General features: G+C 47.6%; 1 protein-coding gene across 1 annotated transcript in view; it reads left to right on the top strand.

Moving 5' to 3' along the window:
- Positions 1-8581, top strand: part of GFPT2 (glutamine-fructose-6-phosphate transaminase 2) — a 47565-nt gene extending 38984 nt beyond the window's left edge. Inside the window, exons 14-19 of the mRNA XM_082453481.1 lie at positions 94-251; positions 402-516; positions 3053-3180; positions 5125-5292; positions 6324-6485; positions 7706-8581. Coding sequence (XP_082309607.1) covers positions 94-251; positions 402-516; positions 3053-3180; positions 5125-5292; positions 6324-6485; positions 7706-7750 — 776 coding nt within the window. The 3' untranslated portion in view covers positions 7751-8581. The remainder of the gene's footprint in view (positions 1-93; positions 252-401; positions 517-3052; positions 3181-5124; positions 5293-6323; positions 6486-7705) is intronic.
- Positions 8582-17807: the final 9226 nt, after the last annotated feature.

The raw sequence follows: 17807 nt of genomic DNA, 5'->3' as shown, positions 1-17807 counted from the left end.
CCTAAGGGCCAGAAGTAAATGAGTTGGGGGCTGGGGGTTAAGGCTGGCAGAGCCCACATACCTGTGAGCTGAAAAGAAGGATCTGTGTGGCAGGTGAGACCGCAGACACCCTCCTGGCACTGCGCTACTGTAAGGACCGCCGGGCCCTGACCGTGGGTGTCACCAACACTGTGGGCAGCTCCATCTCCCGAGAGACTGACTGCGGAGTCCACATCAATGCAGGACCGGAGATCGGCGTGGCCAGCACCAAGGTAGAAGGAGCCATGTGGGCACCCGCAGGAGGGCCTCTGCTGGGTGGGTGGACAGGGGGCCAAGAGGGGAGCCCAGGGATCTGTCTCGTCTTGAGTGGTCACCACATGCACATCACCCTGCCTCTGCTAGCACCACTGTTTTGTCCTCAGGCTTACACCAGTCAGTTCATCTCCCTGGTGATGTTTGGTCTGATGATGTCCGAAGACCGCATTTCACTACAAAACAGAAGGCGAGAGATCATCCATGGCCTGAGATCTTTACCTGGTATGTTCCAGAGCTAAACTGCTCATTATCAAATCCTGTGGACTGTTCCTGGCTGCTCTCTTACTTGACTCTCTCCCATAAACAATGCTGTTAATCATTCCCTTCTCCTCAAAACTTTTACTTACCACTGAATCCCTGAAGCAGCCCCCACTGGGCCAAGATTAAAGTCCACACTCGTCACCAGGCCATGGAGCCCTGCACTGTGGGCCCCTGTGCCTCTGACCTCATCGAGCTCCCTCCCCCTCCCTGAGCTGCCTCACTGACCTTCTGATCCTCAGCAATGCCAAGCTCTTTCCACCACAGGGCTTTTGCACTGGCTCTTTCCTCTACCAAAACCCTCTTCCTCCAGCTCTTCATATGACTGACACCTCCCATCACCCAAGTCTCAGCTCAAATGTCACCTCTGGGACCCTCCCTGGCCACCCTAATAGGGGCACTAATCCCCTGCCCAGCTCTCTAAAAAACATTAGCCCATTTCTTTTCTTTATAGCACATACCATGGTCTGAAATTACCTGTTCTCCTGTGAATTGGCTCGTCTTCCCCAACCGCGTCAGCTCAGTGAGCACACAACCGTGTCTGTCAGAGTCACTGCTGGATGCCAGGTGTTCAGCCAGGGCGGACATTCAGTAATTGCTCAGGAAATACACAGGAAGGAGTGAATGGCCTCACACCTCTTCCTGGCCCAAACCTCTCCTTCACAGTCTCACCAGACTTTCTTCTGAAACCAAGGGCAAACCCCAGAGAAGGCAGTGAGGGAAAGCCACCATGTAACCATACAAGGTCTAGGGGTCTGAATCTGACCAAGACAACATGCTGAAAATGTATTGACAAGAAAAACTTTCTTAACTTTAAGCCAGATACTAATCCTGCAAAAACAGGACTCTATTCTGCTAAGTAGGCAGTTACCAAGATGGAGACCCAAAGATCCTGGGGTCCCTTTCAGTCAAAACTATTTTCTCAGTAATATGTTATTTATAGTGAATAAGATGCTTTTGCCTTTCTGTCTGTGTGAACATCTGCAAAGGCAATGGTGGCCACCGCTGGCACTTTAGCACATTTCAAGGCAGAGGCACCACACTGTTCCCATGACAGAAATGCACATAGCTTCACTTAGGAATGTCTTTGATGATACGGTAAAATGCATTAGTCTTATTAAACTGCAACACTCTTTAATATTCTATGTGACAAATGGGAGGTATGCAGCACCCTGAGGTTGTTCCAGAGAAAAGCGCCCTATGATTGATTGAGTAACAAGCTGAGTTGGTACTTGGCAGACATCTTCTCAAAAGTGAACCAAGTTATCCCGACACTTTGAGAAAAACAACTGATAACAGTTTTTGTTGCTAATGATAACCTTCGAGCTTTCAAACAAAACAGGATCTGGAATTCTTGTAGCTGTCAGCTCGAGTTTGACTTCCTCCCAATACTCAGAAACATCTCTAATGAGATCACAATGATTTTAACAAATATGATTTTTTTAAAAAATACTTTATAATGAAATGTGTCCATTTTTAGAAGATTTGCGTAACTCAGTGAACCAATATTTTGCAAATGGCCAATGCAGTGTTATAAAATTATGCACATGTAAAAGACCCACTTAAGTAAGTGCAAGATAGACTAATACATTTTAATGTTAACAAGGTAGGAAAAGTTTGTTGATATGATCTCAGATTCCACATTTGCACCTAGCCTTTTAAGAAATTGTCACTTCTTAAGTTTGGTGTACTATCAAAGAACATTCACAATTATTTGAAAAAGTTATTTAAATATGCCTTCTTTCTCCAACTACAAATCTCTGTGAGGCCAGATTTTCTTCCTATACTTCAACCAAAAAACGTATCACAACAGATTGAATGAGGAAGCAGATAGGAGAATCTGTCTTTTATGAAAAGGTCAGGCATTAAATATTTGCAAAAATGTAAAATAGTGCCACTCTTCTCACTGATTTTTTTCATTTCATGGGTTTATTGTTATTTTTAAATAAATGAATAAGTATCTTTAATTTTCTCAGTTTCTAATCTGGTAAATATTGATAGCTATAACCCACAAAAATAAAGGCTCTTAGAAATTCACAGTAAATGTTAAGAGTGTCAGGGAGTCCTGAGACCAAAAAGTTTGAGAAGTACTGGTCCAACCTACACTGGCTTTGTTTCCAGACATGGCATGTGGCCCAGATGAGGGGCATTAATATGGAGTGTCAGCTGTGTGGCTGGTCGGCTGGGGATTTAGCCTCTCTGAACCTCTGTTGCCTTGCCTATAAAATGGAGCTAGAAATAACACTTCCCTTCTTACCTTATGTGCGCAGGAAAGTATAAACACAAATTACGAATCACCATCACAATAAAATCCTGGCCGATAACACAAGCTCTTTCCCATAATCTACATTTAAAGTCCTTTTAAACTAATACAAGGAAGGCAAGTGTGCAAGTGATGTGAGTTCCAAAACCTTGTCTTATATACCATGACTTTTCTTTGTGAATCTTGTTTTATAATTGGTGTGACTGGCTCTCCCCCTCTGCTATGTGCTTGACTTAGAGCTGATCAAGGAAGTGTTGTCACTGGATGAGAAGATCCACGACCTGGCCCTGGAGCTCTACACACAGAGGTCGCTCCTGGTCATGGGGCGGGGCTATAACTATGCCACGTGCCTGGAAGGAGCCCTGGTGAGCCCCCTCTGACCAACCCCCACCTCCACTGGCCCCTGCATGATGGCAGACATGGGAGACACCCCAAGAAACCAGCAGGAAAGAGGGCAGGGCATTGGGCTAGGGGAGGGGAGGGTGTCGCTCACTGACCAGGTGTTCTAGCCCTGGCGACACGGAGATGAGGGCTCCTGATTTCCTGAAGAGAAAGGGGCAGGGCACCCTTATGAGAGCCCCTGAGGTGTCAAGCTGCACCAGGCTCCATCTGGAATAGCTCATTCTTACCTCATGAGTATCTTCTGAGAGGCTGGCAGTTATTGTTTACGTTTTACCCAGGAGGAAACTGAGCCTCCAAAAAATTCATCTTGCTCAAGATTACATAGTGGAAGTGATCAGCCTGAGATTTGAAATCAGGTCCATTTGGACTTTGCTTTTTTCCATTGCCACAAGCAGTCTGCATGGGAGGATTTGGGCAGACCAGAATTGCAGGGTCGGGTCTCTGTAGAGTGTCCCTGTTACTCCTCAAACTTCCAAGGGGAGCTGGGATCCTTCAGGAATGAGCATTGAAATTCCTGCATTTTCTGTATCAGTGATTGGCTGTTTTGCCCACTGCAGCTGTAAAGATCCATACCGGCTCGAGAGAAAGCCGATGGAGTAGGGGTAAGATGCCAGGACCACAGGGCTACTGAGAGGGCGGGAAGTGAGGTCCAGGGACCCGAGCCTAGTGCTTGCCCTTTACTCACTATCCACCTGCTGTTTATGGATCAACAAGCAAGGTAAATGGGAGACAGTGTCACAGGTGAGGCAGCATTTGGTACCCACACATGGGCATCATCTATAACTCAGCTTGGCTGCCCTCCTCTCCCTGTGGGAGCAAGTGGCTGCTCCCCACCACCACCCCCATTTGGAAGAACGATGCCAGTTGTGGGAAACATTCAGAGTATTACAGGAAGTGGGGAGTGGGTTTGGGGTACAAGCCATGAATTGCCTGACTGCAGTGAGCTTCAACTCCCACATCCTTCCAGTGGATATTCTGACCCCTGTCAAAGGAGTGAGGGGCCAGGCACACTGCTTCTCAGGGGTAATAGAGGCAATGCCTCGGTGGGGCACACTTTCGGCGCCCCCAGCCCCGTGCCTCTGCCATCTGGTGTGGGGTGCTCAGCTGCAGCTCCTGAGTGTGCTGGTGAAAGATGAGTATTCAGCTGTGTCGCCAAGTTAGTCTTGGGGGAAAGAAAGAAGCTTTTACGCTGCTGCTGGCACAAGTGAGTGGCCCCTCTGTGGTGACTCGGGTACCAGCACTCCAGCTGTCTGCGGCATCCAGGATGGAGCCGCACTCCTGACAATGTTTCCCTGACCCAGATAAATAGTTCTAGGGAGTTGAGAAATGTTTTCTTCAACACTCTCACCAGTTCAATGACGTGGGTTTAATGGTATCTGAAAAAAATGTGTCTCTCTAAACATAGGGGGAAAACTCCATTAACACCCCAGTGTGTGTGTGATTTTGCTTGACAGTTAAGTTGGAGCAACCCTTTGGAAGTTATCAATGATCTAGAATTGGGGGAGTGATTAATCAGATAATTGAATGAAGGTGTAGAATAAAATGCCATCATTACAAATTATAACCGTTAGGGAGGCCATGGGGCTGGCTACAGAGGGGAAGGGGGAAAGCTAGATTGACACTGACTTGTCCATCCAAGGGGGGTGGCTATGTCCCAGAGCTGGTCTGGGTTCACAGGCTGTGTGCTGGGCTTTGTGCATGCTCTGGACAGCAGCCAGCCGTCTCCCCTGGCCCTGGCCTTTTCAACTGCCCTCAGTGCTGTTGACCGCTCCGTGTGTCCATCTGCCTCGTGGCCCTCAGCTCCCTGCTTCCTGGAATCGTTCCTTCCCGGCTCCCCTGTCTCCCCTCTGGCTGATCTGCTCCCTGTCTTCGCAGTGTGACACTGATCCCACCTCGTGTTTCCCCAGAAAATTAAAGAGATAACCTACATGCACTCAGAAGGCATCCTAGCTGGAGAGCTGAAGCACGGGCCCCTGGCACTGATTGACAAGCAGATGCCCGTCATCATGGTCATCATGAAGGATCCTTGCTTTGCCAAATGCCAGAATGCCCTGCAGCAGGTCACGGCCCGCCAGGTGAGGGCTCTCTGCCAGGCTGGGCCACTGTTCTCCTGTTCTCTTCCACACGTGCCCACCTCACCCACCGTCTGCCGGCACCAGCTATGGGTGTTCCTGCTGGGGAGTAGGCATGAGCACACACTCTCTCCTGGGGCCCCTCATGCGTGGTGCACATTCAGAAAGGGACTGGCCAGCCTGCGGCCATGCCCACAGAAGCACTTAGGTGAGGCCCAGTGATCCAGATTACCCAGAGGGGTCCTGGATCCCAGGCGTGGAGACCAGAGGAGGTCTGGTGGAGAGCCCTGGGGATAGTTCTGATATTGGCCACCCAGAGTTAGTCAGATTTCACAGGTGAAGGTCACTGTCCTCCACAAGACCGCCCTCACTTCAGCCACTAGCTGCAATCTTTGGGCTTCCTAGGCCACCCACACTTCTGACCACCTGGATCCAAATTCAGGAGTTCCCACCACCCCCTCAGTTTCAGTAATTCGCTAGAACTTGTAGAACACAGGCTGCTCTCTCTGCCCCGAACATTCTTCCCACACTTCTTCGGGGAGTTGGCCTCTCATCATTCAGATCTCAATACAAATGTCTCCTTTTTAGAGAGCTCCTCGGCCCTCACCACTGTCTCCCAATCATGTTAAAATCAGGGTTTTACCGCCCTGGTGGCTTTTATCTGAAATTCATTGTTATTTATCGGTTTGCTTATTTACGTTTTTGTTTTCCTACCACTTGACTATGAGCCCCTGGAGTAAGGGGTAAGATCTCCTGCTCTTTGCAAGGCACACGGGAGCCACTCAACAAATGGGTGCTGCATGAACGCAGCAGGAGGTGACCCCCTACCAGGGAAGCATACGAACCTCGCCGAAAAGCCTCCAAACTCTTTGTCCTTTACACAAATCGGATACATCGCCTCACCCATAACTCCAGCAAAAACAAAAGATCACTGTTATGATTGCAATATGTTTATCTCAGAAACTCTGCTGTGTGTGAGGGATTGCTTCTTTCAGAGATGATCTGCGTCTTGTGATCACATTTCTCTGTCTTAGGGTCGCCCGATCATACTGTGCTCCAAGGACGACACTGAAAGTTCCAAGTTTGCATATAAAACAATCGAGCTGCCCCACACCGTGGACTGCCTCCAGGGCATCCTGAGTGTGATTCCACTACAGCTCCTCTCCTTCCACCTGGCTGTACTCCGAGGATATGACGTACGTCTAAAAATTGCACATCACCAGCAAAGGGGAGAGACATAACCCCAGAGTTCCATTTGGTTCTTAAATACTTATTTGGCATAAAAATTCATAAGAGAAATATTTTCATTTAAAATAACTCTTTTAAAGTAACTTATACCCCCTGAAAACAAGATGGGAACTGCAAGATGTATGAAGGCCATATTAAACCATAAGCTTCTCACCCAGAGGCAATGTTAATTAGCAAATTTAATATTTTATTCCAGTCTTTTCCTTGTGCCTGTGAATTTTTAAAGATTTTTTTGAGATAATATCAAGGATGAAATTTTATAACTTTCTTTTTAATATATTACAAATATTTTCTCACATCTTGTAAGCAACATTTGATCATTGCACAATATTCCACTGCAGTCTTACAACATAAATTTTAACAATTACTTAACCAGTCTTCTATTATTTAAACTGTTTCTAATTTTTTGGAATATCTGCATAAATAACGATTGCAGTGAATTATCTTTGTACATACATCTTCCTCCCACATTAGAAGATTTATTCTTAGTCTAGCAAATCATTCAACATTTTGGAACTCCTATATTGTCGATTTCTGTTCCAGAAAAGAACCAATTTATGATCTCACCAGAAAGTGTGTGTGCAAAGAAATAGTTTTATTACAATTTTGAGAAGCTTTAAAAAATACATATCAATACCAAAAACAATATAACAAACATCCGATGGTATATATATCATCCAGCATTGACATTTGCCAACATTTTGTCATTTTTGTTTCTTCTCTTTTTTAATGCTATTGTAAATGAAATAAGACCCTGTAGATAAAGTTGAAGGCCACTTTATCAACCATCCTCAGTCACATTTCCTTCCCAGTCCGTACCCTTAACCAATAATTTAGTGCATCTACTTCCAAGAAAAGTGAATTTTTAACAGTACAAATTGAGCTAGCTGTTTTTAATAGCATGAATCATATCCTTTTAATAGTGTTAACACTGCATGACACATAGGTGCACCATAAATATTTATTGCATAAACTAAACATTGTACAGTTCAGTAAAGTTTCTGGAATAAGGAACCGCTTCCAAGATGCAGGTCTCAAGGAGCTCATGGTTGGAGGTGCCCAGGAACACCTGTCTCCTTGTCGTCAAGTACTCTGAGAGTAGGCTTTATAAACACAGTGTGTTGCTGAGACCTGTCGGGTCCTGAGCAGCTACTTTCTGTCATTTTAGGTTGACTTCCCCAGAAATCTGGCCAAGTCTGTAACCGTGGAATGAGAACAAGAGTGTGAGGAGACCATCACCGCCTTTAATCTGATTCAAGACCTGTCCCAGTGACACCAAGTGGGAAGAAAAGCTGGCATTCTGCGTGTTCTGAGTAGATTCCAGTAGAGCTTGACAGCTTTGACGTGCCTTGTACCCAAGTGCTTTGCTTACAGCAGATAGTGTTTCTCTGTGTCCTGAAGTTGCCAGAGGAGAAGGGAATCATTGTTTACACATGGGATCTGAGTGGACTTTTCCAATACCGTGCAATAGAGATACAGCTCTCTTCAGAGTAACTGTGAACCTTTTTTAACCAACACTAGTTAGTTTTAAAGACAAAATATTTATAATGACAATTGTATAGCTTTTAAGTTATTTTTCTAGTATGTGGCTTTCTGTAGCCGAGGTAACGCCCAGACCGTGCCCTCAGGCTACCCAGTGCACCCAGTCTCCTGGCAGGGGGCATTCATCTCAGATTTGAGCGCCAGGCATTGCCCCTCTGGACTCCTTTCTCCTTTCCCATCCTCTCTTGGCTGCTCCTGAGTCCCGTCCCCTGACTTCAGGGAAGCCCCCTCCCACCATCTTCCTATGCCTCCTGTAAGTCCTGTCAAATCTCAACTCCCTTCAACAGTGTCTTCTCATCTAAATTTCTCCGACAACTTCTCTCTGATCATGGTTCTTTTTAAGATCAGGCAGCATTTTGGTCCCTGCTCCTGCCCATAGTAAAACAGCCTGAAAAATCCCATGCAAGAGAGTAGTTTCAAGAGGGCGACCTTGCCCTCTATTTAAAAGCATGCACAATCAAAGTACTATGCAATTTTAAGACAATAAATACAGTACAATTTTTTTGTCTTGTGCGTGTGGATTTGTGTTAATCTCATTCTTTTCGCATGCTTTTGAGGGCTCCTCCAAACAGACTCAGCAATGTCTCGTGGGGGCAGCCCTGTTTGTTGGTAGCCGCACCCGTGACCTGTGTGCTTCTAGGAGGAAAGTGAGGACTATTTTACAGATGGGAACAAAGTGCAGGAGATTTGGGACTCTGGAATGAGAATCCACTGAACAGCTCTTGGAGGGGGTTGCCCAGAGCCTAAATGCAGCATACAGAGGTGAAACTCAAATTTGTACTTTTTTCCCCCAGTAAGCCTATAAAGTCACCAATTTTATTAATAGAATCAGGCAGGAAGATAGAAAGCCAGAGACAGAATTCTTGTGGAGTTGGAGTTTGGCTCCCTATGAAAGTGCTATCCCAGACAGCTCGAATGGTGCCTTCATGGCAACTAATTGGTATGTGTAGCTCTAGAATCCCATCGGATCTTTGTTCTGGATTACCTGTGGGCTATTCAGTGACTCTTCCATCCTCTTCTATGCTCTCCTCTGTATCACAGGGGTTGGAAACCTGGGAACTACATTTCCAGGTTAAATTCCACCAGTGAGAGGCACTCCTGGGAGATTTGAAAGACAGTTTAGAAGTTATAGTATTCAATGAGAAATTCATATCACTTATTCATATAACTTATTTCTGTGCTGGCAGAGGCAGACAGGAGGTCCTGTTGTGGCCCTTGGCACCAAAATACCCTCTATGGTGGGGCTCCCTAAAACTCACCCATCACTCAGTGCTCCAGCCTGTGGTGGCCACCAGCAGAGCTTTCCTGTGGCTCCTCCAAAATCCTAATTCTGAAGAGTTGGCAGGAGCCCAAGGGGCTGCGATGGCATTCTCTGACCTTCCTCCTGCCCTTCTCACAAATTAACAAGGGTGTAAGTCTTGTTGGAAATGCCTGCTCTGGTTTCTGTCTTCCTGACCAAACAATGACCAATACAACTTCTGAGGTTAGGAGACTAGAAACTAGCCAGAACATTTTTATCTGAACAAGAACCAGAAAAATGTATTTCATCCTTAACACCTGAGAGGTGATGACCGTCCTGACTGCTGTGCTCATTGTTCCCTTGCTTTTCTTTATAGTTCTACCTGTGTATCTACCCCATACAATAATACTCAAACAATAATACTGCCTAGTCTTGAAATCGGAGGGCAAGCACACACCAGCCCTGCCAGGAGCGGGCAGCACTGTCCCCGCTGGGCAGAGGCTCCAGGAGGAGGTGAGTGGAGCAGTCTTGGGTCATGGTCTGACTTCCGCTTCTCTGGGAGGTGACAAGGCCCTTTCTGGGGAACTCATGAGCAAGGTCACGAGTGAGTCTTGGGAAACACTGGGCTCTCCACAGTCGGGTGCCTGGCAAGACTGAAGTGTAGACCAGGAGCTGGACATGCAGCAGAAGTCCGGTCAGTGAGAGTGGGCTGCTCTGTCCTTTCTATATCTGAGCCCACCGTGGTCTACCTCCTGCTCTCAGGGAAAAGCTGGAAACTTCTGTGAGTGACATGCGTGTCCTCAGCAGAGCCTGAGGGGAGAGACCCTCATCAGCACATGGTCAAGACAAGCCAAGTACTGATGAGAATCTGGGCCAAGTTCTCCTGGGCTTTCTGTCCTCGGGTTAAGAAGATGGCCTGATGGAAGGGGGGTCTTGGTGATGACAGTCTATGTGCTGGGTCACACTGCTGCAGTGTGGCTCAGTTGCCCTCCACAGCTGCTGCAGAGCTATCACCTTGGGATCACCTTTCACCATCCTCCAGGGGATTCTCTCCTCATCTCTCATGTCTCTTGCTTCCTGTCTCTGTGTCTTCCTTCTTCTGAGTTTCCTTTTTTGTTTTGGTGGAGCACATACTTCTTGAGTAAAGATGCTGGGAGATAAATGTTTTGAGACCTTGCATGTCTGGAAATGACTTTATGACTCACACTTGATTGAGGGTTTAGCTAATTATAGAATTCTAGGTCAGATAAAAATGTTTCTTTCAGAATCATAAAGGTAATGCTCCCTTACCTTGTTCCCAGTATTGCAGTTGAGTCCAAAGTCACTCTGGTGTGCCTTTGTCAGTGACCTCTTTATTTCCTTCTTTTTGTTCCCTGTGTTCTGAAATATCACAACAAGGTGCCTGGGATCTCTTTTCATTTAGTGTTGATTTCAGTCTGGTTACTCATGAACTTCAAGTCTGGGATGTTTTCTTGAGTTACTGTTTTATGGATTTCTTTTTGTTTCTCTAGCCTCTCCGTTATTTGGAGGTGAAGCTGCTGGGGGGTATAGCTCAAGGGTAGAGCATTTGACTGCAGAGGTGAAGCTGCTGGAATGGCCTGTAATTTCTTATCCTTTCTATTGTTCATCTTTTTTCTCTACTAATTGGGAGATTTCTTCAATTTTCTCTCCCAACCTGTCTACTACCAAGATTTTTCATTTCTGCCAAATGATTTAATTTCCAAGAGCTCTTTTTTTGGCTCTGAATATATATATACATATATTTTAATACATATAATATTTTTAATTAACTAAAGCCCATAATTTATTCATATCTCCTTAATTTGTATCTAATTCCCTTTTCCTATTCAAGGACATCACATGTCTCCTTGGGCTCCTTTTGGCTGTGCCAGTTTCTCAGACTTTCCTTGTTTTCGATTACCTTGACAGTTTTGAGGACTGTTGCTGGGTATTTTGTATTGATAGAATGTCCTGGGGCTTCCCTGGTGTTGCAGTGGTTGAGAATCTGCCTGCCAATGCAGGGGACACGGGTTTGAGCCCTGGTCTGGGAAGATCCCACATGCCGCAGAGCAACTAGGTCCGTGAGCCACAACTACTGAGCCTGCGCGTCTGGGAGCCTGTGCCCCGCAACAAGAGAGGCCACGACGGTGAAAGGCCTGTGCACCACGATGAAGAGTGGCCCCCGCTTGCCGCAACTAGAGAAAGCCCTCGCACAGAAATGAAGACCCAACACAGCCAAAATAAATAAATAAATGGAAAAAAAAATGTCCTACATTTGGATTTGCCTGGTGCTATTCTTGTGGTTAGACTGGCGCTCTGTGTTTTGGGGAGGAAGACCCCAGAAGTAAAATGCCATTCTCATCACTTCATATCAAGGGTACATACTATCAACATGTCTTATCACTGTTATGTCAGGTGACCCCTGACTGAGGTAGTGTTTGTCGGGTACTCTATTTTTTCCCCCTTTCCATACTGAATTTTTTGGAAGGAAGCCATCATGCCTATCCCACACTTAAAGAGTAGGGAGTTATGCTTCACCTCCGTGAGGGAAGTATCTACATAAATTATTTGGAACTCAGTACAGATTTGTCTGTTCTCCATTTTTTTGTTAAATCATTTATTTCTGTTACTGTGAAACTCATGGATATTTATTTTACACTTTGAGTCATAACCCAGTGCTATGTTACTTATTTTGTTGTTCGAATTGTTCCAGCTATGGCTATTGGGAGCTCTTTCAGTTGGCTCTTGTGACATGCCCCCTCGTTTGTGTGTGTACTTTGTAAGCACTTCCTTTCTTGCACTACAACTTGCTCTAGGCTCATCTTGTATATTCCCTTCCCCTGCCCTAGAATCAGCAATTGCTCCAAGGACCCCTGGTTTCCTTTATTTGAGAATGGCATTAGAAAACAAGACCTGGGCTCTGGCTGTGTTTTCACTCCTGGGATGTCATTGCTTCTAGGCCATCTCAGCTGAGAGAGCAAGACATAACTTGTGTGCTGAATTTTTTTAATGGTGGCTCTTGTTACAAGGATGCAATATTTTTTCATACTCTTTGAAGCCTGCAATGATTTTTTTTTCCTTTGGAATTTTCTTCTCTACATAGTCTCTGTTTCTTTCAAGATGCAGTTTTCTGTTTGATTGTCTTAATTTTCTTTGCCATGTGACCTTGGGCTGTCCAGTCAGATTCAAGGTAGGTGGAAAGTCCTGAGCACACAGTGGGGCTTATTTTGATGCCGAGATTCACTGCCGGTCAATCTGGAAGGGGGCTTGTGGGGGGATGGAGATCAAGCCTTTACTTTAGGCTTCAGGGCTGGTCAGACTTCCAGGGAAGAGCTTTCCAGTCCCTTGCCTTTGAGCAAGGGTCCAATGGCTGGTACTCTGGGAGATACCTGGAAGAGGAGGGCTGAGGGTCACCGCATTCAGTATTCAGTCATACAGTCATGGGTCAACCCCATTTTCGTACAGCTCCCATGCCTTCAGCTGTGCCCCCAGCTCAGACATGCTTTTTTTTTTTTTTTTAACATCTTTATTGGAGTATAATTGCTTTACATTGTTGTGTTAGTTGCTGCTGTATAACAAAGTGAATCAGCTATATGTATACATATGTCCCCATATCCCCTCCCTCTTGTGTCTCCCTCCCACCCTCCCTATCCCACCCCTCTAGGTGGTCACAAAGCATGAGCTGATCTCCCTGTGCTATGTGGCTGCTTCCCACTGGCTATCTATTTTACATTGGGTAGTGTATATAAGACACCCTGTTTCTTATTACCAGAGAATAAAACCCAGACTTCTGTCTTTCCCAACTGTTTTCTGCCCTTTCGCCTGCCACGTCCTCACATGAGCCTGACTGACCAGCAAAGGGTGGGAGCCGTGCAAGGGGGAGCCATCAGAGTCCTCCTATGGGGGTTTTCAAACTTGACTTGAGACAGAGGGTCACCCCCCTTGGGTGGTGGAAGAGCAGAAGGTGACATGGGGAGAAGGAAGCTGACACAGAGGAATGGGATGGGTAGAGAGCCTGCCTCTGGCTTTCAAGGCCTCAGCCTGGCTCTCAAGCCTGCGGTACTGAAGCCAGCTCTACCCCTGCTCTCCCTCAGGTGCAACAATGCAGGAAACTCCCCCAAATTGTCCCCATTGGTTTAAGTGCAGTGTGGCTTTCTATAACACACAACTAAAACAGTCCTAACTTGAATCCTTTGGCACATCTCTGGCCCTGGTAAGGGCTGGGGAGAAGAGAGAGGAGGGGTTAATGGACTGGGGGGAGAGCAGGCAAAGTCGAGGGAGGGGGCCGAAAGCGGCCAGCATGAGAACACTCACATACCCCGTGTGTAAGGTCGGCACCCCGCGTTTGGTACTTTGCTCCTTGAGTCCTCGCAGCACCCCCATCAGGTTGGGGTCACCACCGATGCCCACTCCCCATGGAACTGAGGCTCTCTGAGCCTAATCCCTTGCCCAGAGGAGCACAACTAAGTGGAGAGCCTGACTGGAACCCAGGTGAAGAGGCCCACATGGGGTGGGGAGGTGGGCAGTGTCTGCCAGCAGCAGCATCAAGGGCAGGGAAGGGCAGCCAGAAACGCTCTAATGAGCCTTGGCAGAAGCATGAGCAGGCCAAGGGCAGAAGTCCCCAGCCAAGGACCAAGCCAGGTTTTTCTCTCTGACTACTCCTCCCCTCTCACCCCTACATCCTACCTGTAAGACCTGACAATTCCATCTCTTGAACAGTTTTATTTTTTCCTTTACATCAAGTTTGTTTTGTATAATTTACACACATTAAAAGTCATCCTTTCTTAGGTGCACAATTCTGAGTTTTGACACATATATAGTCATATGAGGACCACCATAATTAAAATACAACAGAGTATGCCCATCACCCCAAAAAATTCACTCGTGGCCCCTGGGAGTCATTCCCCTCCCCACACTTGACCTTTGGCAACCACCGATGTGACTCTGCTTTTTCCAGAAGGTCATATAAATGGAATCATGTATAGTTTTATGTTTGGCTTCTTTCACTTACCATGTTTTTAGTACTTATCCATGCTGTGCTGTGCACTTGCCACCAGGCCAGTCCTTTCTGTGTCAGGTAATATCCTACTGCATGGATGTACCACAGTTTGTCTTTCCATTCACTGAATTATGGACACATGGGTTGTTTCTAGTTTTTAACTGTTTTGAGTAAAGCTGCTATGAACATTCATGTAAGCTCTTTGTGTGAACATGTTTTTATTTCTCTAGGGTATATATCGAGGAATGGGATTGCTAGGTGGTATGACAGGTATGTGTTTAATGTTATCTGAAACTATCAAACTGTTTCCAAAGTGGATAAACCATTTTGCTTTTCCACCAGCAGTGTCTGGGAGTTCCATTTGTTCCACATCACCATCAACACTTGCTATTGTCTTTTTTCATACAGCCATCCTAGTGGGGTGTGTAGTGATAGTGGGTTGTAATTTAATTTGAATTTCCCTAAAGTCTTGAAACAGTTTTAAAATCAGATCCTTCCTTTTGACACCTGCTGCCTTGGCCCCAGACCAGACCTCATCTTCTCTTACAAGGACCTTTGCAATAGCTCCCTAATTGGTCTTGTGGTCTTAAGCCCCTCATCCCTGAAACTTCATGTGCCCTAGTGATCTTTCCAAAATAAACATCTAATCACACTGCTCACTTCCTTTCTTAATACTCCACAACAGCTGCCCTTTACCTCCACAGCCAGGTCTCCACCCTGCGATGCCCCAAGGCCTAGCAGGTAAGGGATAAGTGAAGTTGCAGGCAGATGTGGGTAATAATAGGGAGTTGTGGAGACTGTGGTGAACTAGGGGTCTCACCTAAAGGGGCAGCTGCCACTCAGTTCCAGCTGACTACTATGCGAATGTGGGCCCCACGTTGCCAGAGCTTTAACTATTCAAGAGAAACCAACAATTGTTTCCAAGGTGAAAGCTCCCAATTTTTAAATGTTGGCAGCTAAAAAACTTACAACACAAAGAAACAAACAACTCTCAGGGTTAAACAAGGCATATCAGTGAGCTGAAGCCAGCCTATGGGCCTCTGGTCAGCTGTGCCAGTCCACGCACCTCAAAGCCCTCAAAACTCTCCAGTCCCCCTTCTCCATCTCCAGCAAGACTAGGTGATACATGGTTCCCTGAACATAGCATGCATGTGCTCACTTCTGAACCTCTGGGTCTGAGTGTGCTTTCTGCCTAAAGCACTGGCCCAGAACATTCCTGCTGGTTTTCCGGCCTCAGCTGGGGCTTCCTCCTGTCCAGGAGGCCTTCCTCAACTGCTCCTCTCCACCTGGCAGGCTAGATCAGCTGTCAGTGCTCATGTGTTCCCCCTTCCCCCACCCCTGCAGTTCTCACCACACTTGTGGCAGGATCTTCTCACTTGTTGGCCTCAACCGAAATCCTGTGCACTCTTCCAAGCACAGACCAGCTCCCTGGCCCCCACCCTGTCGCCTCAGCTCTGTGTTCTTAAATGTTCGTTGTACTTCATAAGCCAGAAAAAAGCAGAATCCTTCCAGAAAACTCAGCAGGAAATGCATATAGGTGTGTACGTGTGCACAATGATTTTTGGTACTCACTTTCCATGGGGTGAGTGCTGCCAAGTCAGGGCTGGAGTGTGTGTGAGAACGGGTGTTCCTTCCTAATCTGAGGAGAAGCACCCATGAGTGCTCCATTGTAAAACCACAGCTCCGACAGTTTCCCATAATCCTTGACGGTGGCAATTTTTGCTCCCTGTTTTCTGTTGTGCACCTGGGGCAGATGGCAGTAAGGTTGAGTGTGGGCAGGAGCCTATCAGGTGGGCCCTCCTCAATCAGGCAACACTCAGGAGTTACAGTTTCAAGCAGGGATGGGCCATACTCAGTTTTAGAAAACTTGTTCTGGTAGCCAAGGTGGGGGTGGCCTAAGGGGGACACCGTACCTGGATCCCTTCCTCTACCCTACCTCTCTTCTGAGGTCCTGGTGCCCCCAGCCCGGCCATGGGTCACAGGCTTGCCACCTTCCCCCAGTTCTGCCACCCTGCTCCATGCCCCTCAGCCCCTTAACCTCCCCCCCTGCTGCAGGGTCCTGCTCCTTCCTCCAAGTTTGGCCCCTGCCCTGGCCACCCTGTGGTCCTGGCCACCCTGTGAGGGCTGTTCCTCCTTCACAGTCCACCAGTCTCCTCATCCGCAAAGTCCAATTCCCCTCACCCCATCCACGGACCTCTGAGCTTTTCCCCACTGTGTCCAGCCTCCTTGCCTCACTTCCAGCCTTGCTCATCCAAACACAGATCCGACAACACCTCTCCCATAATTTCACACGACTCCAGACATGGTGGAACTAGATCCAGAGGCTAGAGGGCTGTGGGAGATGCCTGAAAAGAAGGTCAGGGTCTATATGTCAATGCTACTCTCTCTCTTCGTCCTAGCTTACCCTTCCCCCTCCCCGTGTCCTCAAGTCCATTCTCTACGTCTGCGTGTTTAATCCTGTCCTGTCCCTAGGTTCATCAGAACCATTTTTTTTTAAGTTTCCAGTCACTTCGTTATACAGCAGAAACTAACACAACATTGTAAAGCAATTATACTCTAATAAAGATGTTTAAAAAATAAATAAATGCCGCGATGAAGAGTGGCCCCCGCTCGCCGCAACTACAGAAAGCCCTCACACAGAAACGAAGACCCAACACAGCCAAAAATAAATAAATTAATTAATTAATTTAAAAAAAATAATAATAATAAATAAATAAATGAAGTGATCAGGATAAGGGGGGAAAAAAAGGTCAGTGTAAACAAACCCCAGGTCCTAGGGGCCCTCAGCACTGCACTCCCTTCCCTCCATTTACGACTCTGCCATTCTCCTCTGAGACATAAGCTTGAACTCTGCCCCAGGCGCACCATCCTGTCCTCTCCTGCCCTGTCGCTGACCTGCCGAGGGTACTTGTCTAAACATGGCCATCTCCTCGCATCTCCGTCCCCGACTTCTGGGAGCACCCCTACAAACTCGTTCACAGTGAGCAGAGGAATCCAAGGTCCTCTCCTCTCGTCCCCACTCCCTCGCCGCCTCCGCCTCCCGGTCCTGGACGCCAAGGCCCCAGCTTCCCCTCGCCCTGGCCCTCGCCCTCACCCGGGGCTCTCCCCCAAATGGGCCGGCTCCGTCTCCCTGCAGGCCGACTCGCCGCTGCCAGTCTGCACCTGCAACCCAGTGGCCCGGCTTTCGGTCCCGCCAGCCCGCCCTCTCCACCGTCTCCCGGCTCCGTGTTCGGCCGCCGCGCCGTGGGCCCCTGTGGGGGCAACGAGCTCAACTAGCGCGCCGAACCGTGCCTACGTCAATAAGGCGCGGTTCCGATGTGCCGCGCTGCCGTCGAGCGCCGCTCCCCCGGCTCTGAAGGCCCTGGCTCCGCCCGCCGCCCCGCCCGACCCGCCCGGCAGTAGTTCGCCCCCACCACCCCACGCGCGATTGGCTGTACCATCCCGGCTTACCGCGCGCTGATTGGTCGGCGCGCGGGTCGGTCAGGCCGG

This window comes from Balaenoptera physalus, assembly GCF_965194825.1.
Source record: "Balaenoptera physalus genome assembly, chromosome: 3".
NCBI lineage: Eukaryota > Metazoa > Chordata > Mammalia > Artiodactyla > Balaenopteridae > Balaenoptera > Balaenoptera physalus.
The sequence above is the reverse complement of the archived record's forward strand: the minus strand, read 5'-3'. Positions and strand labels throughout refer to the sequence as shown.